General features: G+C 45.3%; 1 protein-coding gene across 1 annotated transcript in view; it reads left to right on the top strand.

The window, feature by feature from the left end:
* Positions 1–7,345: 7,345 nt before the first annotated feature.
* Positions 7,346–22,683, top strand: part of LOC136638933 (inter-alpha-trypsin inhibitor heavy chain H4-like) — a 29,252-nt gene continuing 13,914 nt past the window's right edge. The window contains exons 1-12 of the mRNA XM_066612961.1: positions 7,346–7,393; positions 7,728–7,888; positions 8,349–8,453; positions 10,194–10,356; positions 10,452–10,562; positions 10,664–10,792; positions 11,490–11,606; positions 13,152–13,320; positions 15,719–15,844; positions 18,630–18,811; positions 18,958–19,140; positions 21,035–21,174. Coding sequence (XP_066469058.1) covers positions 7,346–7,393; positions 7,728–7,888; positions 8,349–8,453; positions 10,194–10,356; positions 10,452–10,562; positions 10,664–10,792; positions 11,490–11,606; positions 13,152–13,320; positions 15,719–15,844; positions 18,630–18,811; positions 18,958–19,140; positions 21,035–21,174 — 1,634 coding nt within the window. The remainder of the gene's footprint in view (positions 7,394–7,727; positions 7,889–8,348; positions 8,454–10,193; positions 10,357–10,451; positions 10,563–10,663; positions 10,793–11,489; positions 11,607–13,151; positions 13,321–15,718; positions 15,845–18,629; positions 18,812–18,957; positions 19,141–21,034; positions 21,175–22,683) is intronic.

The raw sequence follows: 22,683 nt of genomic DNA, 5'->3' as shown, positions 1-22,683 counted from the left end.
AAAAGACACATCACAGCTGTCTCACTCAGTGAGAAATACTACAGAAGTGATGGATTAGCATGCACATCTCTTTTGATCCCCAGCCAAATGTTTAATTTATTCTTTTTGAGTTTCTAAAAGAATAATTAGAGCTTCAGTTGCCTGGCAGAAAGAGATTGCTGCCTATTTTTAATAGAAGAAACCCTTCAACTGACCGCTGCACAAGTCTTTTTCCCTAAATGGGAGGCAGTGAATTCATACAGTCTATTCTTTCCCAGAATGCTATTGAAATCTACAGCCTGCATGTGGACTGCAGGTGACGGGGCAGGGAGGAGATCTTGGGGTGGTGGTGGACAGGTCGATAAAAGTGTCGACCCAATGTGCAGCGGCAGTAAAGAAGGCCAATTCTATGCTTGGGATTATTAGAAAAGGTATTGAGAACAAAACGGCTAATATTATAATGCTGTTGTACAAATCGATGGTAAGGCCACACCTGGAGTATTGCGTCCAGTTCTGGTCGCAGCATCTCAAAAAAGACATAGTGGAAATGGGAAAGGTGCAAAAGAGAGCAACTAAGATGATTACTGGGCTGGGGCACCTTCCTTATCAGGAAAGGCTACGGCATTTGGGCCTCTTCAGTCTAGAAAGGAGATGCCTGAGGGGGGACATGATTGAGACATACAAGATTATGCATGGGAAGGATAAAGTGGATAGAGAGATGCTCTTTACACTCTCACATAACACCAGAACCAGGGGACATCCACTAAAATTGAGTGTTGGGAGAGTTAGAACAGACAAAAGAAAATATTTCTTTACTCAGCGTGTGGTTGGTCTGTGGAACTCTTTGCTGCAGGATGTGGTGACGGCATCTGGCCTGGATGCCTTTAAAAGGGGATTGGACAAGTTTCTGGAGGAAAAATCCATTACGGGGTACAAGCCATGATGTGTATGCGCAACCTCCTGATTTTAGAAATGGGTTATGTCAGAATGCCAGATGCAAGGGAGGGCACCAGGATGCAGGTCTCTTGTTATCTGGTGTGCTCCCTGGGGCGTTTGGTGGGCCACTGTGAGATACAGGAAGCTGGACTAGATGGGCCTATGGCCTGATCCAGTGGGGCTGTTCTTACGTTCTTATGAGGAGGGCAGATGGAGAACAGGAAGGGAGCAAGTTCAGCAGCAGGGGCACCTGCCAAATCCAATGGTCTACCTTCACAGGTCTATGCAATATTGCTGGGACATGTCCAAGTAGACCCACAAGGCTGTCACCACTTGGTACAAGGAGTTTGGATTGAGTTGTTAGTTTCAGCCACTGGAGGGCCCACGCCCTGGACCTCAATAAGAAGCACTCGCACCCATTTGCAGGTCATGAGTGAAAAGAGCTGAAGATGATGCTTTGCAGGTAATGAAGGCAGGACTAAAGTCTGGACAGTTATGCATCAGGAATGTTTATGTGCAGATTTCAAATTCTTCTGCCCTTCCAAACTCTTCCCAATGGTGGTGGATTGGTAGTGAAGCTCCATCCGCTGGCCATCAGCTGTAATTTCACCCCATATCAATAACTACTAATAACACAGGCCTGTGAATTTGAGGCTCAGAAAAACTTTTTAATTTATGGTGGTTTTATATGAATTTGGGGTACTGATACCAAAAATGGCATCAGTATTGCGCTATCACGTCTTGTTTTGGAGATAAAGCACAGCATAGCCTCATTAGTGAATGGTTCAAGCAGCTTCCTCATGAGGAAGCTACGTTAATCATTCACTAACAAGGTTATGCTGTATCTCTGAATCTAGATATGATCGGGCAAAACTGATGTCATTTTTTGAATCGGCGCCACAAATATACCCAGGAATAGGTCTAACTTTTAAGATGGCAAAATGTGTGTTGGCCTGTTTAATGGAGAGGTTGCTATGTTGTGAAATTACCACAAATAGCCAGCAGAGGGAGCTCTAGCAACAAATCTGCTACCTGGATCCTGGAAGCAGGCCGCAAAATCCCCGAGGACCCAGGCCATGACAGAACAAACTATACAGTACAAATTAAATTTATTACAAAATAAATTTGGGTACCTCACTCCCTGCCTATCCTAAAACTGTCAATTAAAAACTTGTGTAAAAAATGTAGTAACCTCTGGTTTATAGGTAAGTTTAGAAATGGGGAGGGGACAATCAGGTATATTGCCCCTGGCCCAATGCTAGCTCTCAGGTGCCCTGCCTAGAAGCATTATGTTAGCCAGCCAACTTGACAAAACAGGCTGAAATTAAGCAATAAGCTATTGCAATGATTTCCAAACTTTTTAGCACTAGGACCCACTTTTTAGAATGACAATCTGCTGGACCCACCAAAAGTGATGTCATCGACGTGGAAGTGATGTCATGGCTGGAAGTGACATCATCATGCAGGAAAATTTTTAACACCCTATATGAATAAAAGGCTGCAATCCTAACCGCACTTTCCTGAGAGTAAGCCCCGTTGAACAAAATAGGACTTACTTCTGAGTAGACCTAGTTAGGATTGTGCCCTAAGTAAATTAAGTGTACAAAAAGTTTAGAAATTTGTTTAAAATAAAGAACCCTCCTAAACCTCCCAAGCAGTTGCTGATCTGTTTAAAAAAAATCTCCAAACAGTCCAAAGGCTGCAATCCTAACCACGCTTACCTGGGAGTAAACCCCTTGAACTATTATTGTTAAAAGCAGTAGCCTGTTAAAAGTACAGATCTATAACATTTGCATAAATGCAGTCACATACCATGGTAGCATCAAGGTTAATATATTAAAAACAAAACACAATCAATCAACAGTATTTATATACCGCTTTTCAACTAAAAGTTCACAAAGTGGTTTACAGAGAAAAATCAAATAACTAAATGGCTCCCTGTCCCAAAAGGCCTCACAATCTAAAAAGATGCAAATGAATACCAGCAGACAGCCACTAGAACAGACACTGCTGGGGTGAGGTGGGCCAGTTACTCTCCCCCTGCTAAAAAAAGGAGCACCCACTTGAAAAAGTGCCTCTTACCCAATCAAATACACATTGAAATGAATAGGGAACTACTTGAAATTGGTTCATGACCCACCTAGTGGGTCCTGACCCACAGTTTGAGAAGCGCTGAGCTATTGGCTTCTACATAAACCTTTCCCTGTCTTTACCAGCAGATGGGATCTCCAACCCCTTTCCCTGGCTGCCTTACGAGTGGGTGCTTGTTCCCTATGTCCTTGGGGAGGGAGATGTTCACTGTTTCCCCCTTTTTGCCATTTCCTGAAGTGATGATTGGCCTTTGAAGAGGCAATTTTCTCAGGTTGACTCTTCAAAGGCAAATTGACATATCAGGTAGGTAATTTGCACCTTTAAAATGCCATGGGGGAGAATAGTGAACCTCATTTTCCGTGTGTGTCCTAGTGCCAACCAGAGTCAGCCACTATTAACAAAAAAAAATTGAAAAGAGCTTTCATTAGGAAGCATATTAAAATGTCCCTTCAAATTCTAACATTCTATAATTTTTTTCCATGCTAAAAAACCCTGAACGCTGTAGCCTTACCTCATTTAGAAGGTATTCCAGCCCTCTGATAATTTTGGTTGCCCTCTTTTGTACTTTTTCTAATCTGTGGGCAAGGGTTATCTTATCTAGGAAGCCCAATAAAGTGTATCAGAGTGAAATAATAGCATGAATGTGCTTTGTGATCATTTCTTCAGATGTTACAGTAGGTGAGGCTGTTGCACAAGATATCTGAGCTGTATCTGATATCTATCACTGTAAAGAAGAGTGTTCTGGAAAAATGCTTACATATGCTGGAGAGGCACTTTCTGGTCAACCAGTCACATAAATTCAGTACAACAGTAGTGCTGTGGATATGCTCCTGGAAAAGTGAAACAGCACTGTAGAAAGGTCTTGATGACTGTACTGATGTAGGACCAAATCCTATCCAACTTTCCATCCCTGGTGTAGCCATGCCAATGGGGTGTGCACTGCATCCTGTGGTGGGTGGGTAGTTACAGAGGCTTCCGCAAGGTAAGGGGAACATTTGTTTCCATGCCTTGGGGCTGCGGAAAATTGTGCTGGAAAATTGGATAGGATTGGGCTCATAGACTTCAGCCTGTATTCCTAGCTGAGAGAAATTCTGAACCATTTAGCAGAGGTAGGCCTCTGGCTCATTCTTCTGTTTAGCAATGCTGCTCATTTTAAGGCTTCAAGTGATCCTATCTGGTGTCTTGTCATGACCACCAGGTACTGAACCATGCCTTGCTCTACTACTGTTACATTCCAATTTGTGTTGTGATAAGAATTCAGAAAAAGGAATGTTTAAAGAAAGCATGATTGGAGAAGTGTATATAGCTAAACTGAAATGGGAAGCACACTGTGTGAACATCTTCCCTTTGGCTTTGTACTGTGTGAACACATTTGATTAGCTGTATGTGTCAGCCGGTAGCCCTTGCTATGACCTTGGGAACAGCGTGTACGAAAAGCAAGTCTCTGTGTGGAACATTTGCTGTTCCCATTCTCATTAATAAAACAAAACATTTGACACATCATATAGATTTTTCTGAACAAGTAACAAATATGCTCAAATTTTTTTTCCACATGGTTTAGTACTGAAAGATGTTCACATGACAAGAACACACTTTCACTTGTTACATTTCACTTTTTCTTGAAACACAGGAAGTTTATAAGATATCAATCTGGCCTTTTGTTGGTATTTAGCAAGAGTTTGAATAAAAGTATATATTTGTTAAGATTTGAAGTCATCATGAAACTTTGCTTGCCCAATGAGACTGAAGGACAAAAAGAGAATAACTGTGACTCACATCAGTGTGTAAATATTGGACAATTCAGCCAGATCCTAGTTATTCATTATCTCTTTCCAATAAAACTAATCCTTCCTCTGTAGCTCTGCCATTTCCAAAATGGAAAGGCAACTTTTCACGGTGTGGCTGGTTCTTTCTTCACAGATATTATTCGCACATGCTGCTGTACCTCAGGTATTTTCTTTCTCTAATAGCTACATCTTCATGAGGTTATGGTAGAAATACTTTTGTCTTTGTAGTATCTAGACATTTACAGCCGAATCCTAACAAAGGTTCCATTCTGTGACGCGGTGGTGCCAGTGCAGCCGCCTCCACATCCAGTATGGGAACTGCAGCTGCTGGAGGTCTCTCAGGGTAAGGGGACATTTGTCCACTTGGACAAATCCTACTTGGATGTGCACCAGCAATATCACTAGTGCAAAGCTGAGCCACTCCATGTCAGGCTTCCATGCCTGGGAAAGGGGGATAGGATACGGTAGTAACCATGGCCACTGTTCCCACCCCTCCTGGGCCTGATCCACACCCTCCCAGCCATCCCCTTCCCCATAATGCCTCCCTCTGCTCTCTCCAGTGTCCAGTCAGTGGCACACCTACCTCTTCCAGTGGGCACAGGCCTCCAACTGGGGGCAGCAGGCTGACACCGGTCTTACCACCAGCATGACAATCCTTTGCACTGCCACAACATGCCTTATGAGACACTTGCAACAGTGCGCGTGCCCATCCTGCCAGCAGTAGCTGGCTTAAGGTTAGGCTATAAATGAACAGGACACTTACAGTGCACATGTACTCAGAATTAAGCTCCATTGAGTTCAGTAGGACTTACTCCCAGGTATGTGTGTATCAGATTGCCTGAGGCTGCAGCCTGAAGCTTCACTCCTATACACACTTTCCTGAGAGTAACCCCACTGAGAACAGTGGGCCTTAGGTCTAGGGAAACATGCATAGGATTACATTGTTAGTGACACAGTGCAGAGCTACAATAATCACAGGAGACCATTCTTAAAGAAATGAGACATTTAGGGAGATGTGTTGCTGTTTGACTGAACTCTCTGATTAGGAATGCCAAATCAAATTCTTTGTTATAATTTTAGAAAGATAATTTATATATAATGTTTTTATTGTGTTGACATTCCGGTCAGTCTACGACCTTCTGAGAATGAGGACAACCTCCACTCCCAAGCTAAGCCATGGGAACTCCAGTGGGTTTTGTCAGCAAAAAGTACCATTAGGACACAGCAGAAACTGGCCAAAGGGCACTGATGCTAAATTTTAAATAATGTATTCATGAGCAAAACATGATTTGCCCGGTTGCATGTGCATTGCTGACATTTTATCTATTTTCATTTTCATTCTGTAGTCCGCCCAGGGCCAGCCTTAGGAGCTGCGGGGTCCAATTGGAAACTTTTTTTTTTACAGGGCCCCAGGTTCACAGTCAAGGTCTGTAGAATCTTAGAGATATAAATAAAAATTTTTATAGACATTATATCTCTATGGTAGAATGGAAAGCAATCAAAATGTACACTTTAGTACAACACCAGAACCAGGGGACATCCACTAAAATTGAGTGTTGGGAGAGTTAGAACAGACAAAAGAAAATATTTCTTTACTCAGCGTGTGGTTGGTCTGTGGAACTCTTTGCCACAGGATATGGTGATGGCGACTGGCTTGGACGTCTTTAAAAGGGGATTGGACAAGTTTCTGGAGGAAAAATCCATCATGGGTTACAAGCCATGATGTGTATGCACAACCTCCCGATTTTAGAAATGGGTTATGTCAGAATGCCAGATGCAAGGGAGGGCACCAGGATGCAGGTCTCTTGTTTTCTGGTGTGCTCCCTGGGGCATTTGGTGGGCTGCTGTGAGATACAGGAAGCTGGACTAGATGGGCCTATGGCCTGATCCAGTGGGGCTGTTCTTATGTTCTTATGAGTTAATGGACCAAATGGATCTAAGCACATTTTAATATAAATTACCCTAACATGGTGGGGCCTTAGCCACGGAGCCCAATTGGGTGCAATTGGTCCAATTGGCTTAAAGCCAGCCCTGATTCAACCCCAAAGATGCCTCAAGACCGTAACTATTTTTCACTCAACAAATGCCACAATGGTGGGGCTAATGGAAATTTACCTTTTATAGAGGGTAACATCTAAGAAATTCTTTGCCCTGATCCATGTAGGGGCAAAATGCTCAGTGAAGCAGGATTCCATATATAGCCCCCCCCCCCAGTTGGATGGGCACAATTGCAGAAAGATTCTTTGTCAAGCTCTCATCCAGTAGTGTGCATATGTAGCTTATACATAGAATCTGCATAGAACCTTTTTCTAAAAAGCAAATATTCTGGCAGTCAGATGTTTTGGAAGAGTGAATTCAGCCCCATGCAAGCTCCTGTGCCCCACCAAATAACTGAATGGTGAGATTTTACACTTTTTGAAAGGACTCTGTCCCTACTCTTGTGTACTGTTTTAATACCATAGGTTTTTTAAAAATCTATTCCACCCCCACAGAGGCCACCAGGGCAGCTTATACAAACATCCATTAAGATAGTGGGAGCCTGCCCCCGAAGCATGAATTTTTCTGCAGAAATTCAAGAACTAGATAGTCCAGGGTCACTGGTAACAGGCCAGAGGCCATCACACCACCCCCACAGAATAGTCACTTCCTGAATGCGACTTGCAGCCAGAAACTGTCTTGCAACATGTACAACACCGAAAATGCTGTTATAGTGACAAGTGTTATAGTCTCCAAAAATACCCTATTGATCTCCAAGCAAATATCTAAAGAGCTTATTTGTTTATGCTCTTAAAAGAATAAGTTGCATTGTCATAACTTTTTAAGGTCTCATATTTGGTGTAGATTGTGACTGATTTGCTGTAGCTACTCTCTGAGTGCCTACTAAGAAAACTGAGGACCTAAATTCATAAGTCCTTTTTCCCACCTCCTTTCAAGAATGCCATTGAGATCTACAGCCTGCATGTGGACTGCAAAGTTACATCACGCTTTGCCCACACTGTCATCACCAGCAGAGTTACCAACAGAGCCAATGAATCCAAGGAGGCCCTCTTTGAAGTGGAGTTGCCCAAGACAGCGTTCATCACACAGTTCCTCATGTAAGGCTGTCTTCTCACCCTTTCCCACATCAGTGTGTTTCCAGGTCTGGGCAGGATGGTCAAAATATCCTTCTAATGAGCCATCTAGGGGAATTTACTAGCCTGTGAGAGGAGATGACTGCAGAAACTGTCCTTCAAGTAACCATGTTGCAGAGTTCAACTCGGAGAATGACAGTAGATATCACTGTCTGCCATAAAGCATTAAAAAACTATTTTGCAGAAATTTTACTATGTTTAATAATATTGAATTTTTTTTCACTGTAGTGTCTTCCAAGGCACAGTTGTGACTTGTAAAGTGTGGCCATGAAGCGGTGCTAGGACAATGGAGAAGACAGATTTCTTTCCATTTGTACAATTGTCCTTCAAGCCAGATTTTACTGTGTTTTCTTCTGCCTTTCTCTATATTTCACAGATCTGCCTCCCAGATCTGCTTTAACTGTTAGGTATATCTATTTTGAAGGAATATAGATGGAGTGACGTACCCTGGAATAATAAAGGAAAAGGAAGCTGCACAAGACCAGTATGATGCTGCTGTTTCACGTGGGCAAAGCGCTGGGTTGGTCAAGTAAGCAACATAAGCTTTTCTGGAACATTCTAGAAGGAAATGGAAAGAGCCATCATCCAGCCCTTTTATTCGGCATGGTCCTCTGGTCCTTATAGATCCTCTGGTTCTTAGCATCTTAAGCATGAAGACAGTAATAGACCTGCCCCCATTGCACTTTGGGGGTCAGGTCCATGACATTCCACACCCCTGTCCATCACACCGCCCCCCCCTTCCCAGGAGTTCACAGAGCCTTGCATGACACTCAGCAAGACTCACAAAGCTTTCTGAGGCTTCTTGCACTGTTTTAATCAATACGCTTTTAAACAATACTTCTGGTTTCCTGACAAAACCAGAAGTATTGCTTAAGATTGCATGAGTAGTCTCAGAAGGCTTTTCACACGCTGCTAAAAAGCCTTTGCCTGCCTGTGGAACGACTCCGATGGGCAGGCAGGGCAGGCTGGGGTGCCAGGCAGAAGCAGCAATGGCAGCAAGAACCATGCCCGGGGCTGTTGCTCCCCTTTCCTCCACCCCAGACCCACCACTACAAGGAGACTGGATAGGCCTGATGGTGACCATAGGTCAGAAAGCTTCAGAACATTCAGTTGAAGGTCTGCATAGAGTTCTGTGAGTACTCTGAGAGTTCTCTCTCAAGTACTTGGGAATCCTGCTTAAAGGAAACTTGTACTTAAAAGTAGTGTCTCTCTGAACTGGTTCTTATCCTCTGTTTGAAAGATCTTCTGCAGATGACTACTAACCTGAAGAATGATTGTGTAAAATGATACAATTGCACCACTCTTTGACGTCTTGATATTTAATGAACAAACTTAGAAAAGACAATCTGTGACATGAATTGAAAAACTAATCAGGCATGTGTAGATGACTGAGGAGATATCCCCAAAGCTTTTGGGCAATCTTTTGATATCAGATAAGCCTGTGTTGGCATCCTTCAGTCTCGGAAGACTATGGTGTCACACTCTGAATGGTGGTTCTGGAACAGAGTGTTCTCTCCAGTGCGCGAAGCCTGGGTAAAGTAGGTACACGTCGCTGAAATGGTCCAATGGAAAGGCAGAGGCCAATACGGTTGGTTCCAGCGGCGTTGCAGGAGTTGCCAGAACGTGACTGTGTTCAGCCATGAACTGCCTCAGGGACTCCGGCTCCGGATTTTGCCTCGAGGTTGACTCCTGAAGCCTTTTCCATAACTGGATGTAGCCACAAGGCAGTGGAGGTTTGGGATCAGAGTTTTTCTTCTCTCAGATGAGCTGCCTTCCCAGGCTAACGAGTCCCATCGCCTCTTACAACAAGTACAGCCAAACTGAGGGCCTATTCTTATCCCCAGCCCCCAGGGGAAGCCAGTGCCTGGTTAAAGGCACAAAGTTGGATTTCCATGTATTTGTTTTAGTAGCATTTGCCACTGTACAGACTTGAGCGGTCCGCTTGGAGGCAGGCTGTGCAGCATGGCCTTTCCCAGTTTGAAGAGACATTTGGCCAACAGTCTGAGGCAAAGAGGCAAAGAAGGAAGGCCCATAGCCAGGGACAGACCAGGGACAGACTGCACTTGCTCCCAGTGTGGAAGGGATTGTCACTCCCGGATTGGCCTTTTCAGCCACACTAGATGCTGTGCCAGAACCACCTTTCAGAGCGCGATACCATAGTCTTTCAGGACTGAAGGTTGCCAATACAATACAATACAATACAGCCTTGAAGATGAGTTTCTAAGACGTTGCATAAATAAGCCCCATCTGATACTTTGCCAATTTCCAGATCGGCTGGCAGAAAACTAGAACAGTTCCAGGTTTCAGTCAACGTTGCAGCAGCTGGAAAGGTGACCTTTGAGCTGACCTATGAGGAGTTACTAAAGCGGAAGCTGGGAAAGTATGAAGTGCTGATTAAGGTCAAGCCCAAGCAGCTTGTGAATGACTTCCAGGTAACTTCTCTTCCACGGGTTTTGCCATAAGTGCAGCCACCTACTGGCATTGTGCCACAACCGAAAGCTGATCTTAATGGATCTGTTTTCTTCAGATTGATGCCCACATCTTTGAGCCTCAAGGAATCAGTCTCTTGGAAACTGACAGCACCTTCATGACCAATGACCTGAACAATGCCCTCATAAAGGAGCAGGATGAGACCAAGGTATGCAACATGGACCAAAAATCGGATGCCTTTGACATTTCACCTTCACCTTCCTCCATTTGTGAGCTCTACTGACTGCTGTTTTTGCACCTAATTTTCAGGCTCACATTTCATTTAAACCAACCATAAGTCAACAAAGAAAAGATCCTGAACTGGAAGAAACTCTGCTAGATGGAGACTTTCTCATACGTTATGATGTTAAAAGGAGTGCCTCAGCTGGTGATATACAGGTAAAAGGTGATGCTCAGTGCGCTGGGTATCATGTTGGTAATTTCAAGAAAAACTTGGGGAAGGAACCGCTTGCAAATGGTTCTAATGGAATTTCAGACTAATTTTGAAACACTCCATAAACTCAACATGCTGAAGAAAGAAACCATCTAGTGAAAGAAAATTGGTGTGTATTTGAAAAATACTGGAACTGTGTTCCAAAATGCCAGTTCAATTTCTAGCTTCCTTACAAATGATAGAAGCTGCTCTAAAACTAATGTTAAATAATTGCCAGTTAGTCTCTTACCCACTATTTATGGGAACTGATAAAATCATCACGCTTATTTTCCCCATTGATGACTGCAAAGGGATTGCATTCCCTGTTTGGAAGAAGAGAGTGTTTATTCATGTTGTACGTTTTAAAGTAAATTATATCATCATCTGTAGACACATTAACCAGTTGTGATGCCTAATAAGTAGGGGTCCTTAGATACACTGTCGGTAAAGAACCAGCAATTACGCAAGCTTTTATCAAAGGATTCCTACTTACTACAGCTGATCGACATGTGGGAATCTGCACACACATTCCATTTTTCTGGATATTGAGAAGACTACCTTCTTTATATATCCCGTTCATGTTACTTGTTTTTATATACTGTTGTAATTCAATATGTACATATTTGTAACCCATAATTACCAATTTTTTTGTGGCTGTTTCAGATTGTTAATGGATATTTTGTGCATTATTTTGCACCCAGTGAAATGGCAGTCTTACCCAAAAATATCATCTTTGTGATAGATAAGAGTGGATCTATGAGTGGCAAGAAAATTGACCAGGTAATTTGTTTCAAAATAGATAATTCCAGGAGTTTATTCATTCTGTGTAGTGTGCACACACTCCTGCATGCACTCTCGTCATTGTTCATTTAAAAGTTGTGCAGTAAGTTCTCATGAGAACTGCTGTGTCTCTTGCAGTGATTTTGGTTTCTAATACAAATGCTGCCTCTCAGCTAAGACCAGCCTTCTGCATCTTTAAGACATGAGAATAAGGAACTCTAGTTCCCTATTCTAGTTCTATTCTAGAACTCTAATTTCCTTCGAATTTCTTTCCGTTCAAGTAGCGTAGCCTTTTCTCTGCTCTTCTTTGATTGAAATCCACTTCCTCCTAGGATATGTACACATGACAGCTTTGGAGCAATTTGGAGACAGTCTTATAAAACTGCCCATTCCTGTACTTTCTCTTAATTAAGGGCCCAGTTCTCTCAGGCCACTGTGCTGCCAGAACTCATGTGCCAGTAGTGTAGCAGCCCTTTTGGCACTGCAAGTCTCAACACACTATTGCATATAACTGGGTTGCTGCCAGAAAAGACGAGGCGTGGTGGTTGCGTAATAGTGGTCACTGCTACCTGTGCTAGGAAGTTCCCTATGTTCAAGGAGGCTTCCAGGATTCCCCCACCCCACAGGATATGGCATGTGTTCTCTTGGTGTGACTGCATCTGCAACAGGGCTTACAGCCTAATCCTGAGCTGCCCAGAGCACATGGCTCCTGCAGCAGTGAAAACAGTTGCTGTGGCATCCAGCATGCCCCAGGCAGCCGTTGCCGCCTCCTTGGGAGATGGGGGCATTAGTCCCCTTCCCCCAAGTAAAGGAAGTAGTTCCGCAATGGGGCTACTAGATTCTATGGCAGCTCTGGAGCTCCTGCAGAATCGGAGAGCTCCGTGTTGGGCTGTGTGGCCAGACATGGGACTCAGGATCAGGTGGAGCAGAGCTCTGCTGGTGCCGCCCCCTCCACCCCACCAGACCTCCTCTCTGCCCTCCACCTGCCCTCTCCCTGCCTCCCCCACCCTGGAATACCCCCTCCCCATCTCCACCCATGCCCCCATTCACCTCTCCGCCACCCAGTGGTCTGGGCGACCGCCAACCTCCCACCAGCTCTGGTCCAGCGCATGCTTATGCTGGGCTAGCTCCAGTGCTGTGCCAGCGCTAAGCCCCTCAAACATGCCTTATGGGATGTTTGCGATGGTGCGCGGTGGCGCTAAGCTGGGGTGCAGAGCTCAGGATTGGGCTCTTAGTTAGGATTGGGCTGAAAATTTAGTTGAATGGTAGAACAGCAATACATCATTCAAATCCTACATAAGACACTATCTTCTTCCCTGAAACTGCACACAGCCACATCATTTCTGATGTAAATTTCAATTCTTGAAATAGTATGCTGCTCTTGCCTGGCAGGGAAATTAAGGACAGAACACACAGTGCAAGGATGGGAGTTGGGATCACTCATGTATGTATGTTCGTAAAGCTTTCCTCAAATGCAAAAGTGTAATCTAATTTTAGGCTTCAGCTTCTGAACCTGAATATGTGCTCCTTCTGCTCATTTTGCAGACACGAGAGGCTCTGCAAAAGATTTTGGAAGACCTTAATCCTGAGGACCATTTTAACTTGGTTGTCTTCAGTGCAGATGTTGCTGCATGGAAGCCATCCCTGTTACAAGCCACAGAGGAGAATGTGGAAATGGCTAAACAATATGTTAGGACCATTCGTGCTCAAGGAGGTATGTGTGTTGGGTAACAGCCAAACTGCATTATGACAAACAAGTGAGTCTGACCCTTGTTTTTAATTTTGTTTCTTTTCAACAGTGTGTAGAGAAGGTGGCTCATAAAATGCCATAAAACCCTAGTGGGGGGTAGTTAGACTTTAGCAATTAGTCCTGGATATATTTCCTGTCCCAGTCACATGTCCCTGCCTGCTATCTTAATTAGAAAAAAAGCATCACTGGCTTTCAATGGAAAAAGTTTTAAAAATGCTATACTACTACAGTGCACAGGAGGCATGATTGGGAGAGATACTCTGGCAGGGGCTAAGAGCCAAAGTGCCTTGCGCCAGCCCAGGAGGGTCGCAAACATTGTGCCTCCTCAGGAGGAAGCTGAGCTGGCGCTCAGAGAAGCGCTAGCCTGTGGAGGCTGATGCAAGCCTCCGCGCGGGCCGCGTCAGCCCGGCTGGGACGATGCAAGGAGGAAACGTAGGCGGGGAGGAGGCAGGAGGGAGGTGTTCCTGGGCGGGGTGAGGCAGGCAGTGGGTGGCTCTGGGGCAGGCGGGGAGCAGGAGGTGGGGCTGGGATCTGGCAGTTATCCGGCAGGATCCCAACTCCCGTTTCCAAGGAGAACAGGGCAGCTTCAAGCCTCTCCGCTTTCCTCGGACGTGCGCCACCTCAAGAGGTGGTGCAAGTTCAAGGAGCTCCCTAGGGGCCAGCAGCCGTTACCCAGAGGTAAGGGGAAATGTTTCCCCTTGCCTCTGGCTGAGCCACTTATGGCCCCTGCGCTGCCTGTTCCAGCGCAGGATAGGATTGTGCCCAAAGTCTTTTTATACCATCGCACTGTAGTTTTAGTGCATTTTCAAAACTCCCCCCATGTGTTGTTAAAAAGAAAACAAAATGTAAAGCAGTCAATCTCACACTTTTGTTATAAATGTGCCCTATGTAGGCTTTGGAGCGCTTTAGTAGGGTTTCGGATGCTCATTGCAGAGTCATTTTAAAAGGTTGTTAGTTTGGTTACCTGATGTCTAATTTGTAGACCTTTATTCCAGTTTTTCCTCCAACTGCTCGACTTACTTTCCCTCTTGAGAAGACGTACAGTCAGATTCTTTTCATTGGTTACTTTATACCTGTTTGTTAGATTTTTGCTATTAAGTTAACTGATTCTTTAGCTCTGGGATTATGGCAAGTTTCTTCCTTTTTGCCTGGGGGTGGGGTTTGGTCTCAAGGGGGTTGTTGAATGACACAGAGATGAGAAAGCGGGGAGACAAGAAGTAATGCTTGACTTCTTTCTTAATTTTGACCTCCCAGCAGGATGGTATAAATACAATAGAAAACAGCGATCAGTTGTGCCCTGACATGTTCCTTTACCCTTCAATCCACTAATTGCTTTCTTCTCCTCCCAAATGCCTGAATTCAATAGAGGCTTGACACTCCACCTGGAGTGTTGGAGACTCCAGGTTGGAGTCTGTGGGGATAGGGGAAAGCCCAGGCCTGTTGCTATTCAAGGAGGAGAGTTTAATCCCCCAATGTGGGCAGTGGTCTAATAACCCAGCCCCTTGCTTGCCCTAGTCTTGGTTGCTGTCTCACAGCTGTGTCACCAAGTAGGGTTCCTTCCAGGGAAGGATCTTTGGGCATGAGTTCCTCTTCCTTCTTGCCTGCATTATCCATCTCAAGTTCCCTGTAACCTTCTCCTGGCTTGCTTCCTCCAGCCTAGGTGGCTCCTTGCTCTTCAGGGGCTGTCCTACTAGGGCTCAGGATAAGCCCTCCTAGGCAGCTAGCATGTCCTCCTTTTCCATTAGCACTGCTGTCTCCTGCTCCTTGTCTGCTCCACTTTCCTTTCCACCTTCCCCCTATTTGTCCCATCTTTTCCCTCGTTGCTTTCCCGGCTTTCACGTTTCTCCAGATTTTTCCTTTGCCTCCTTCCTCTCTGTCTCCCACTTCTTCTCTTCTGTCCAGCCCCTTTTATGGTCTAGTGCCAGGAGTCCAGCCCCTCATCCCTCCAAGTGCTGGTAGTGGAAGCTTCGTCAGCTCACCACCCTCTTCTAGCTGGCCAGTGCTCAGCAATGTCATCACTGCCATGCACCACAGAGCCAGGCTTTTGGCTGTCTCCCCACTCCTGCTGGATTGGCTGGGAACTGAAGCGAGTTTCTCCTTAATATCTTTCATCCTTTCCTCACACTTTACTTTCCTCATGTTCTTTTCTCCATACATTTCTACTCTTCTAGCTAATTTATAAGCCTTTTCTTTCACCACTTTATTGGTGTGGAGTGTATTCCATGCTGAGGTAGAGATTATTACTGTACAGTTCTTACTGTTTTTAATATCCATAAGTCATCATCTCCTCTGCAGATCTTTGGTAGAACAATCCAATGCTGTGGTATGTAGCATCAAATTCATGAGTATGTCCTTATTACAGGAACAGATATCAATGGTGCTCTTCTGAGGGCAATCGGTACACTGGATGAGGCCACTGCTGCTGAACTGTTGCCTGAGGAAAGCATTTCCATGATAATTTTGCTAACTGATGGTCAGCCCACAGTTGGTAAGTGAGCAACAACAAGGCAACTTGGGATTCTCTTTTCTTTTTAAATGCATGCTGTCTTCATCCTGATGCATACTTATCAACCTATAAAATTCAATGTTCTGAAGTAGCTCTTTGCCCCAAATATGGTGCTGCAGCAAATGGTCGCTTTGGAAGCAAATTTGTTTGTTCGTTTATTTAAGAGATTTATATCCCGCCTTTCTATCCAACGAGGACACTCAAGGTGGCTCACAATTAAAAACATATTAAAAACATAATATACATATATAAAAACATTAAAAACAATAAAAGACAATAAAAGCCTGGATCCCAAATTAAAATCCATTCAAAAAGTGCCATGCCCCCTAGTGTCAGCATAAGAGACCTCCCTAAATAAGAAGGTCTTAAGCCCCCACCGAAAGGACTCTCAAGAGGGAGCTGTTTTCAATTCCAGGGGGAGGGAGTTCCACAAATGGGGAGCCACCACCGAGAAGGCCCTCTTTCTTGCTGCCATCCCCCTCACCTCCACTAGTGGCGGCACAGTCAGAAAGGCCCCCTCTGATGACCTGAGAGGACAGCTTATATGGAAGGAGGCGATCCCTCAAATACCCTGGACCCGAGCCATATAGGGCTTTAAAAGTCAAAACTAGCACTTTGGATTCAGTCCAGAAACGAACTGGCAGCCAGTGTAGCTGCCGAAGCAGCGGCCCGACTGAGTCGAAACGATGAGCCCCAGCAACCACAAGGGCCGCCACGTCTTGCACTAGTTGCAGTTTCCGGACCATCTTCAGAGGCAGCCCCACGTAGAGTGCGTTGCAGTAATCTAATCTGAATGTCACTAGGGTATGGGTCACCGTGGCCAGGTCTGAGCCACCCAGGCATGGTTGCAGCTGGCAAATCATCCGAAGCTGATTCAAAGCAAATAGACCCTTCAGGGGCAGGGATTTTCAGAGGAAGACTGGCAGGTGTGCAGAGAGTTATCCCCCTGTTTTACTAGCATGTTGGTTCAAGTCCAGATCCTCCTCACCAATAGGTAGCATTTGAAAGGAAGAAAACACACGGGAGACAATTTTGTGTTCAAACACATCTTTGAATTTGGGTTTGGTTTTATTCTTCCATTTATACAGATCCTTTTTTTTAAGCAATCAGGGCTTTTGATTCAAGCTTGATTCAACATTGACTTGTTTGAGTCAGTGGGGCTTACTCCCAGGAAAGTGTGGAAAGGATTGCAGCAACACAGAGCAAGATTATAACTCACCCCAAAGCAGATGGGGGCTGCTCACACACATACACCCAGCATGCAGATGCCACCCCTGTACCCCCAGGCAAGACAGAGGGATGCAGGCTGGGTCATTTGGCTCCCCCTCACTAGGAGCAGAGGAAAGCGCTGCACTGCCTGTACTTACTCTTCTCTCCCAGTTTGAAGCCTGCCAGGAACGCCCCTCTGCACTCTTCTCTCCTCCAGCCTTGACCGATGCCAGGATGCCTAGGGTGAGGGGCACACTGGGAAATGTAGTCCTTGGGGAGAGGTTGCACATGGAGAGAGCACCATGATGAGATGCGGCACCTCTGCCTCCCCCGCCAGCCTTCTCTCCCACCTCCCCCCACCATGTTTCACACTGCCCCACCCACCTCGTTCTCAGCCTCGGAAAAGCAGCAAGTCAAGAGGAAGCCAGTGCAGCTGAACTGAGCAGAGCAGCTGCGGCCTCCTCTTTCCCCAAGATGCCTGGCGATGCCCCTGGAGGCTAGCCACGCCTCACTAGGGAAGCGGGATGCACAGATTGAATACCTCAGCATTAAAGGAACAACATGGATACATTGCAAAACATACTGGCATCAGTTATATGTATTTTGAATTGCTGTCATGTCGGCTTCTAAAGACAACTATGTAGAAACAGCTATAATGATTTACGGCCTGATCCTGAACAGTGTCGGCTCACCACCAGCGCACACTATTGCAAGTGTGCTATAAGGCACATTTGCAAGCCCTTACCATGGGCCCAGTGGTGGAGCTAGCCCAGTGCAAGCCCTTAGGTTTCCTTGGATCTGCATCTGTTATTTAGTGAGCGCAGAACTGAGGAGGCCCATGTCTGCCTTTCAGACGCGGGAGAGGACATAGGATTTGAGGGCAGACACTGCCACAGTCCTCATCCCCAACCCCTCCTGCACCAATCCTCCCCTCAGCCCACCCTCCCTCCACCCATTTCTGCCCCCCCCAACCTTCCCCTTCCCCCAACCCAGAAAAGCTTCTCCACTGGCCGACGGAGAAACTTACTGCTGGCCACTCCAGTGACACAAATTCCCACCACTGAAGCCCAGAGCTGACAGTGCTGGGCCTCTCCTCCAGCGCAGCAGCCTTACCACGGGGAGTGACATGCCTGACGGCACATTTGCGACAGCCATTGCTGGGGCAGCACAGCAGCTGCCAGCACTGCCCCAGTTTAGGATTGGGCCCTTAATCTGTGGGCGATGGAATGCTGACTTCCAGGGTTCTGTGAACCACAAATTGTACTGGAGATGTAGAAATTATTTACTTTTTTCATACCCGCTTGAAGTTAAGGAGAGCGAGGGCCCAATCCTGTCCAAATTTCCAGTGCTGAAAAGCTTCTGAATTAAAAATCTGCCACCCTAATATAAATTGCCCAATTAGGACTTTGTTTCTAAAATCTGTGTAACATGAATTATCTTAGCCAGGCCTAGCCATTTGTAATCACGTTCATATTTTACATTGTCATCAGCTCCAAGTTCCAATAACTTGAGCCACTGTAATCAAGAGTTGGGACATGTTTGCATTTTTCTATGATAGGTGTTACAGAAGTTGGTACTATTCAAAGCAACATAAAAGGGGCAAATCAAGGAAAATATTTCCTGTATTGTCTTGGCTTTGGATTTGACGTCAGCTACAAATTCCTGGAGAAGATGGCCTTAGACAATGGGGGAGTTGCTCGTCGTATATACGAGGACTCAGATGCAGCCCTGCAGCTCCAGGTAGGGGTCCAATAGTAATATAAAATAACAAAAAATATATATCATTAGACAATCTGTAGCTGTGTGTAGATATACCTACCAGCTTCAGATACAATTGGCAGAATATTTCTTCCTATGTTTATGCTTTTCTGTCTGTTTCCCTCAAGGACTTTTATCAGGAGGTAGCTACTCCCATTCTGAAGGAGATTGAAATGAAGTATCCAGATAGTGCAGCTCTGGAGATCACTCAGAATACTTTCAAGTTGCTCTTTGATGGATCTGAAATTGTAGTAGCTGGAAAGATTGGCAATGAAATTGATGTTTTTCCTGTAGAAATTAGTGCTCAAACAGTAAGTACTGAAAACAAGAAAACTGTAGCCACAGAGTGATTTAGGGCCGAATCCTCAGCTCCCTGGCACCTGCACTGAGCACTAGCACTAGCACTGGGTGACATAAACTTGCTGTAAAGCATGTTTATGGCACCCAGGGAGTAAGGAGTGTTGGTGCTGGGCTCATGCCCAGCGCTGGCAGAGGAGGATGTACTGCTGCTGAGGGTAAGTGAGACTGCTGGGAGGCGGTGTAGCCACCTCTGGGGGCAGGGGGAGGGGCAGGGGAAGAACTCCCGGGAGGGGGATGGGACTGGTGGAGCTCTACTCTGCTGGATCCTGAACTCTGTGTCAGGCTGAAAAGCTTTGGGCTTTCCCCAGGGGAAGGGGATTAAAGTCCCCTTCCCCCAAGGAGACTCTCAGCAGCTTCCCGGTGCCTGCTGGATATGGCAGTAGCTGCTTTGGCACTGCTGCTCAGGAAATTTAGGATTGAGCTGTTAATCTAAATGGACCGCTCTGCTTTGGAATAAGTTGTAAAAATGTTCTATTGTGCTTCAGACTTAAAAGAATGTTTTTTAGTATGAGAGTTTGGAAGGAAAAAAATCATTAGCAAGTAACTGTTGTGGTGTACAATGGCTGTGAGTGCCAAATTGTTTTGCAATGTCTCTCTTCATCTACCCCAAATACAAAAATTTTTGGTTCCAGGTTCAAAGATAAAAAAAAGTAAAGATGAAACCCAATAAACAAGGTTCTAATCTGGATACATTCTTATATTACTGGTTTTAATACTTTGTGCAAAGGTTCTCAAACTGGGGAGTCATGATGCCCCGGCCTAAGAAGTTCTGCCTCTGTCCCGTTAAGTGGCGGGGGAACGGAAAGGCTGCAGCACGGTCTCCAGGATTATGTGCTGCTGAGGCTGCTGAGGCTGAGGCTGATCGAGGACGATTTTCAGTCTGATGCAACACAGATTCCCCTAGTCTCGGGAGCAACTTACAGCCCAATCCTATCTTTCCCCAGCACCTAGCAGTACAGCAGCACCGAAATGGCTGCCACTGTATTCTGTGGGGCCAGGAAAGCCGTCAGAGGTCTCCTTGGGTAAGGGAACTTTGGTTCCCTTACCTCATGTCAAGGCCAGGCAACCCCAAAGGGCTACTCTGATTTGCACTAGCGCTTGAGCTGGCGCAGAACTGAGGTGGCCAATGCATGACTCTGCGGCTATTTGGCAGTGGTTCTGCTGCCATTCCCACCCCCTCCTGGGCCCAATCCTTCCCCATTCTGCCCTCCCTCCACACAGTTACACCCCCTCCCCACATTCCCCCTGCCCTGAAAAGCCTCCCCACTGCCCAGCAGGGATGTGTACAGCCTTGCGTTCCACTGACTTTTCTCTAGCGCTGAGGCCCAGTACCAACTGGCGCTGGCCTCTCCACTAGCACTGGGTATATCCCGTTGGCAGGGAAGTGCTTTATGGCACTTTTACAACACCAACTGCCAATGGTGGGGCTGGAGTGCCAGCAGTATGTCGGCTAGGATTGGGCCCTTAATAAAGTACTTTTACAGCACAATCATATCCATGTCTTAAATGGATATTCCATGTATTAAATGGCGCTAACTCCTAGATAAGTGGTTTTAGGATTGCAGCTTCAAATTTATAGATACATACATAGACAAAATAACATGCTACAAACAGAAACAGAATGTACTAATTGAAAATGCCATTCAACCAACTAAGAAGGATCTATCTTGATGGTTTATATCTAATCAAAATTTCATTTGAGTATATGCTTTAACAATTTGCTCCTATCTTGAAGGCATGAAATAGACTCCTATTGCTGCCATCAATTATTTTTTGAAATGTGTTAGTTTTAATCAAACTGAGTACTGTATTACAATGAATAAATCATATTTTTTCTGCCCTCAGCATTCGAAAGCTCTGGTCCTTAAAGAATATGCAAATGTAACAGAAAAGGAACAAATATTTCAGAATCAACAGTACATTTTTGGAAATTTCACTGAGAGATTGTGGGCCTACTTAACCATTCAACAACTATTAGAAAAAGAGTAAGCTAATGTTAAGATGTTGTTAATTTAAGAAGCATTCCCTTTTGCTCTCGCAGAGAAGGCACATGGTGTGTGCCTTTTAGGGGCCAGTACTATCTCATAATGCACATGGGGGGACATTCTTGTTTGAAACATCCTCATATGATCAACTTGCTTATTCATTCATTCATTCATTCATTCATTCATTCATTCATTCAGGGCTCAATCCTAACCAACTTTCCAGCACTGACATAGCTGTGCTAATGGGGCGTGCACTGCATCCTGCAATGGGGAGGCAGTCAAGGGGGCCTCCTCAAGGTAAGGCAATGTTTGTTACCTTACCTTGAGGCTGCATTGCAACTAGGCCAGTGCTGGAAAGTTGGTCAGGACGGCGCCCTCATTCATTCACAGAATTTATAACCACCTTTCTTCTGCACTCAAGGCAGCTTACAAAAATAAAACACCGGTTTGCAGATTTTTGCAGGTGGAAAATGTAGCCTTCTCCTTTGTGTTCTATCATGCCATCTGAAAAGAGGCTAGTACAGCCAATGGACCAGTTTCAGGGCTTCAGGCCTCTTTGTTTCTGGCTGCTGGAGGTAATATCTAATGTTCCTGCACCCCATCTGGTTTTCCAATTATTTTTTAAATTTTGTGCTTACTTGCCTTGGGTGTAGTCTAAAGGGAGACATGCTAACTGCTGCCAGCCTAGCTGCCCAGACTAGCTCTGCTGCACATGTTGACTGCTCACTGTGTTGCCTGAGCCCTCAGACCTTCTGCACCCCTCTCCCAGCAACCATCTGTCTGATGTCTTCCTTTAGTGACCTCCCCTCATTTATTTTGAGTTCTCTGACATAAATCCACTGATTGTATTTGGAACTTAGAGACTCTTGTGCTTATTTCTTCCCTTCTGTGAAATGGGTAGATGTTTTCAAGAATGTCTTCTAGATAATTGATTCTTTGATAATATGCTGCATATCTGATGTATAGTTTTCAGCCAGGATCATCTGCTTCGGTTGTACACTTTTTTTAAGCTCTTGCATTGTTCTTGTGCAGTTGGCATCTACACTGTTACAGCTGAATTGAGCTAACCACATTTCCTTTCTGGACATCCTTGAAAAGGATGTAAAGATTAGAAAAGCATTTCTCACTGTTTGTTCCCTGTCATATCACTTTTCATGGTCCACCTATTGGGAGTACCACCGGAAGTAACTGGTGATGGCACCATCTCCAGTTACTTCCAGATTGGGAGGCCAAATGCAACACAACAAACATCAGTAAGAGGCTTAGGGCAGACAGGAAGGTTTTTTTGAGCACATAAAAAGTGCACACCGGCAGTGGTGGACCTCCCTAGTCCCGGAGCTGAGGTCCGCGATGGCGCCTCCTTCAGGCTGCCGCCATCCCTCCACATGGAAATCTGCCCCCCCCACTCACCTGAGGCTCACAGAGCTTCACGTGACCTGAGCCTGCATCAGGGAAACTTCCAGAAGCTCAAAGGAGCGCACTGGAGGAAGTGATGGTCCACGGCTGCCT

The sequence above is a fragment of the Tiliqua scincoides genome, chromosome 2, assembly GCF_035046505.1.
Source record: "Tiliqua scincoides isolate rTilSci1 chromosome 2, rTilSci1.hap2, whole genome shotgun sequence".
NCBI classification, from domain to species: domain Eukaryota; kingdom Metazoa; phylum Chordata; class Lepidosauria; order Squamata; family Scincidae; genus Tiliqua; species Tiliqua scincoides.
This window is presented reverse-complemented; position numbering and strand designations above follow the sequence as displayed.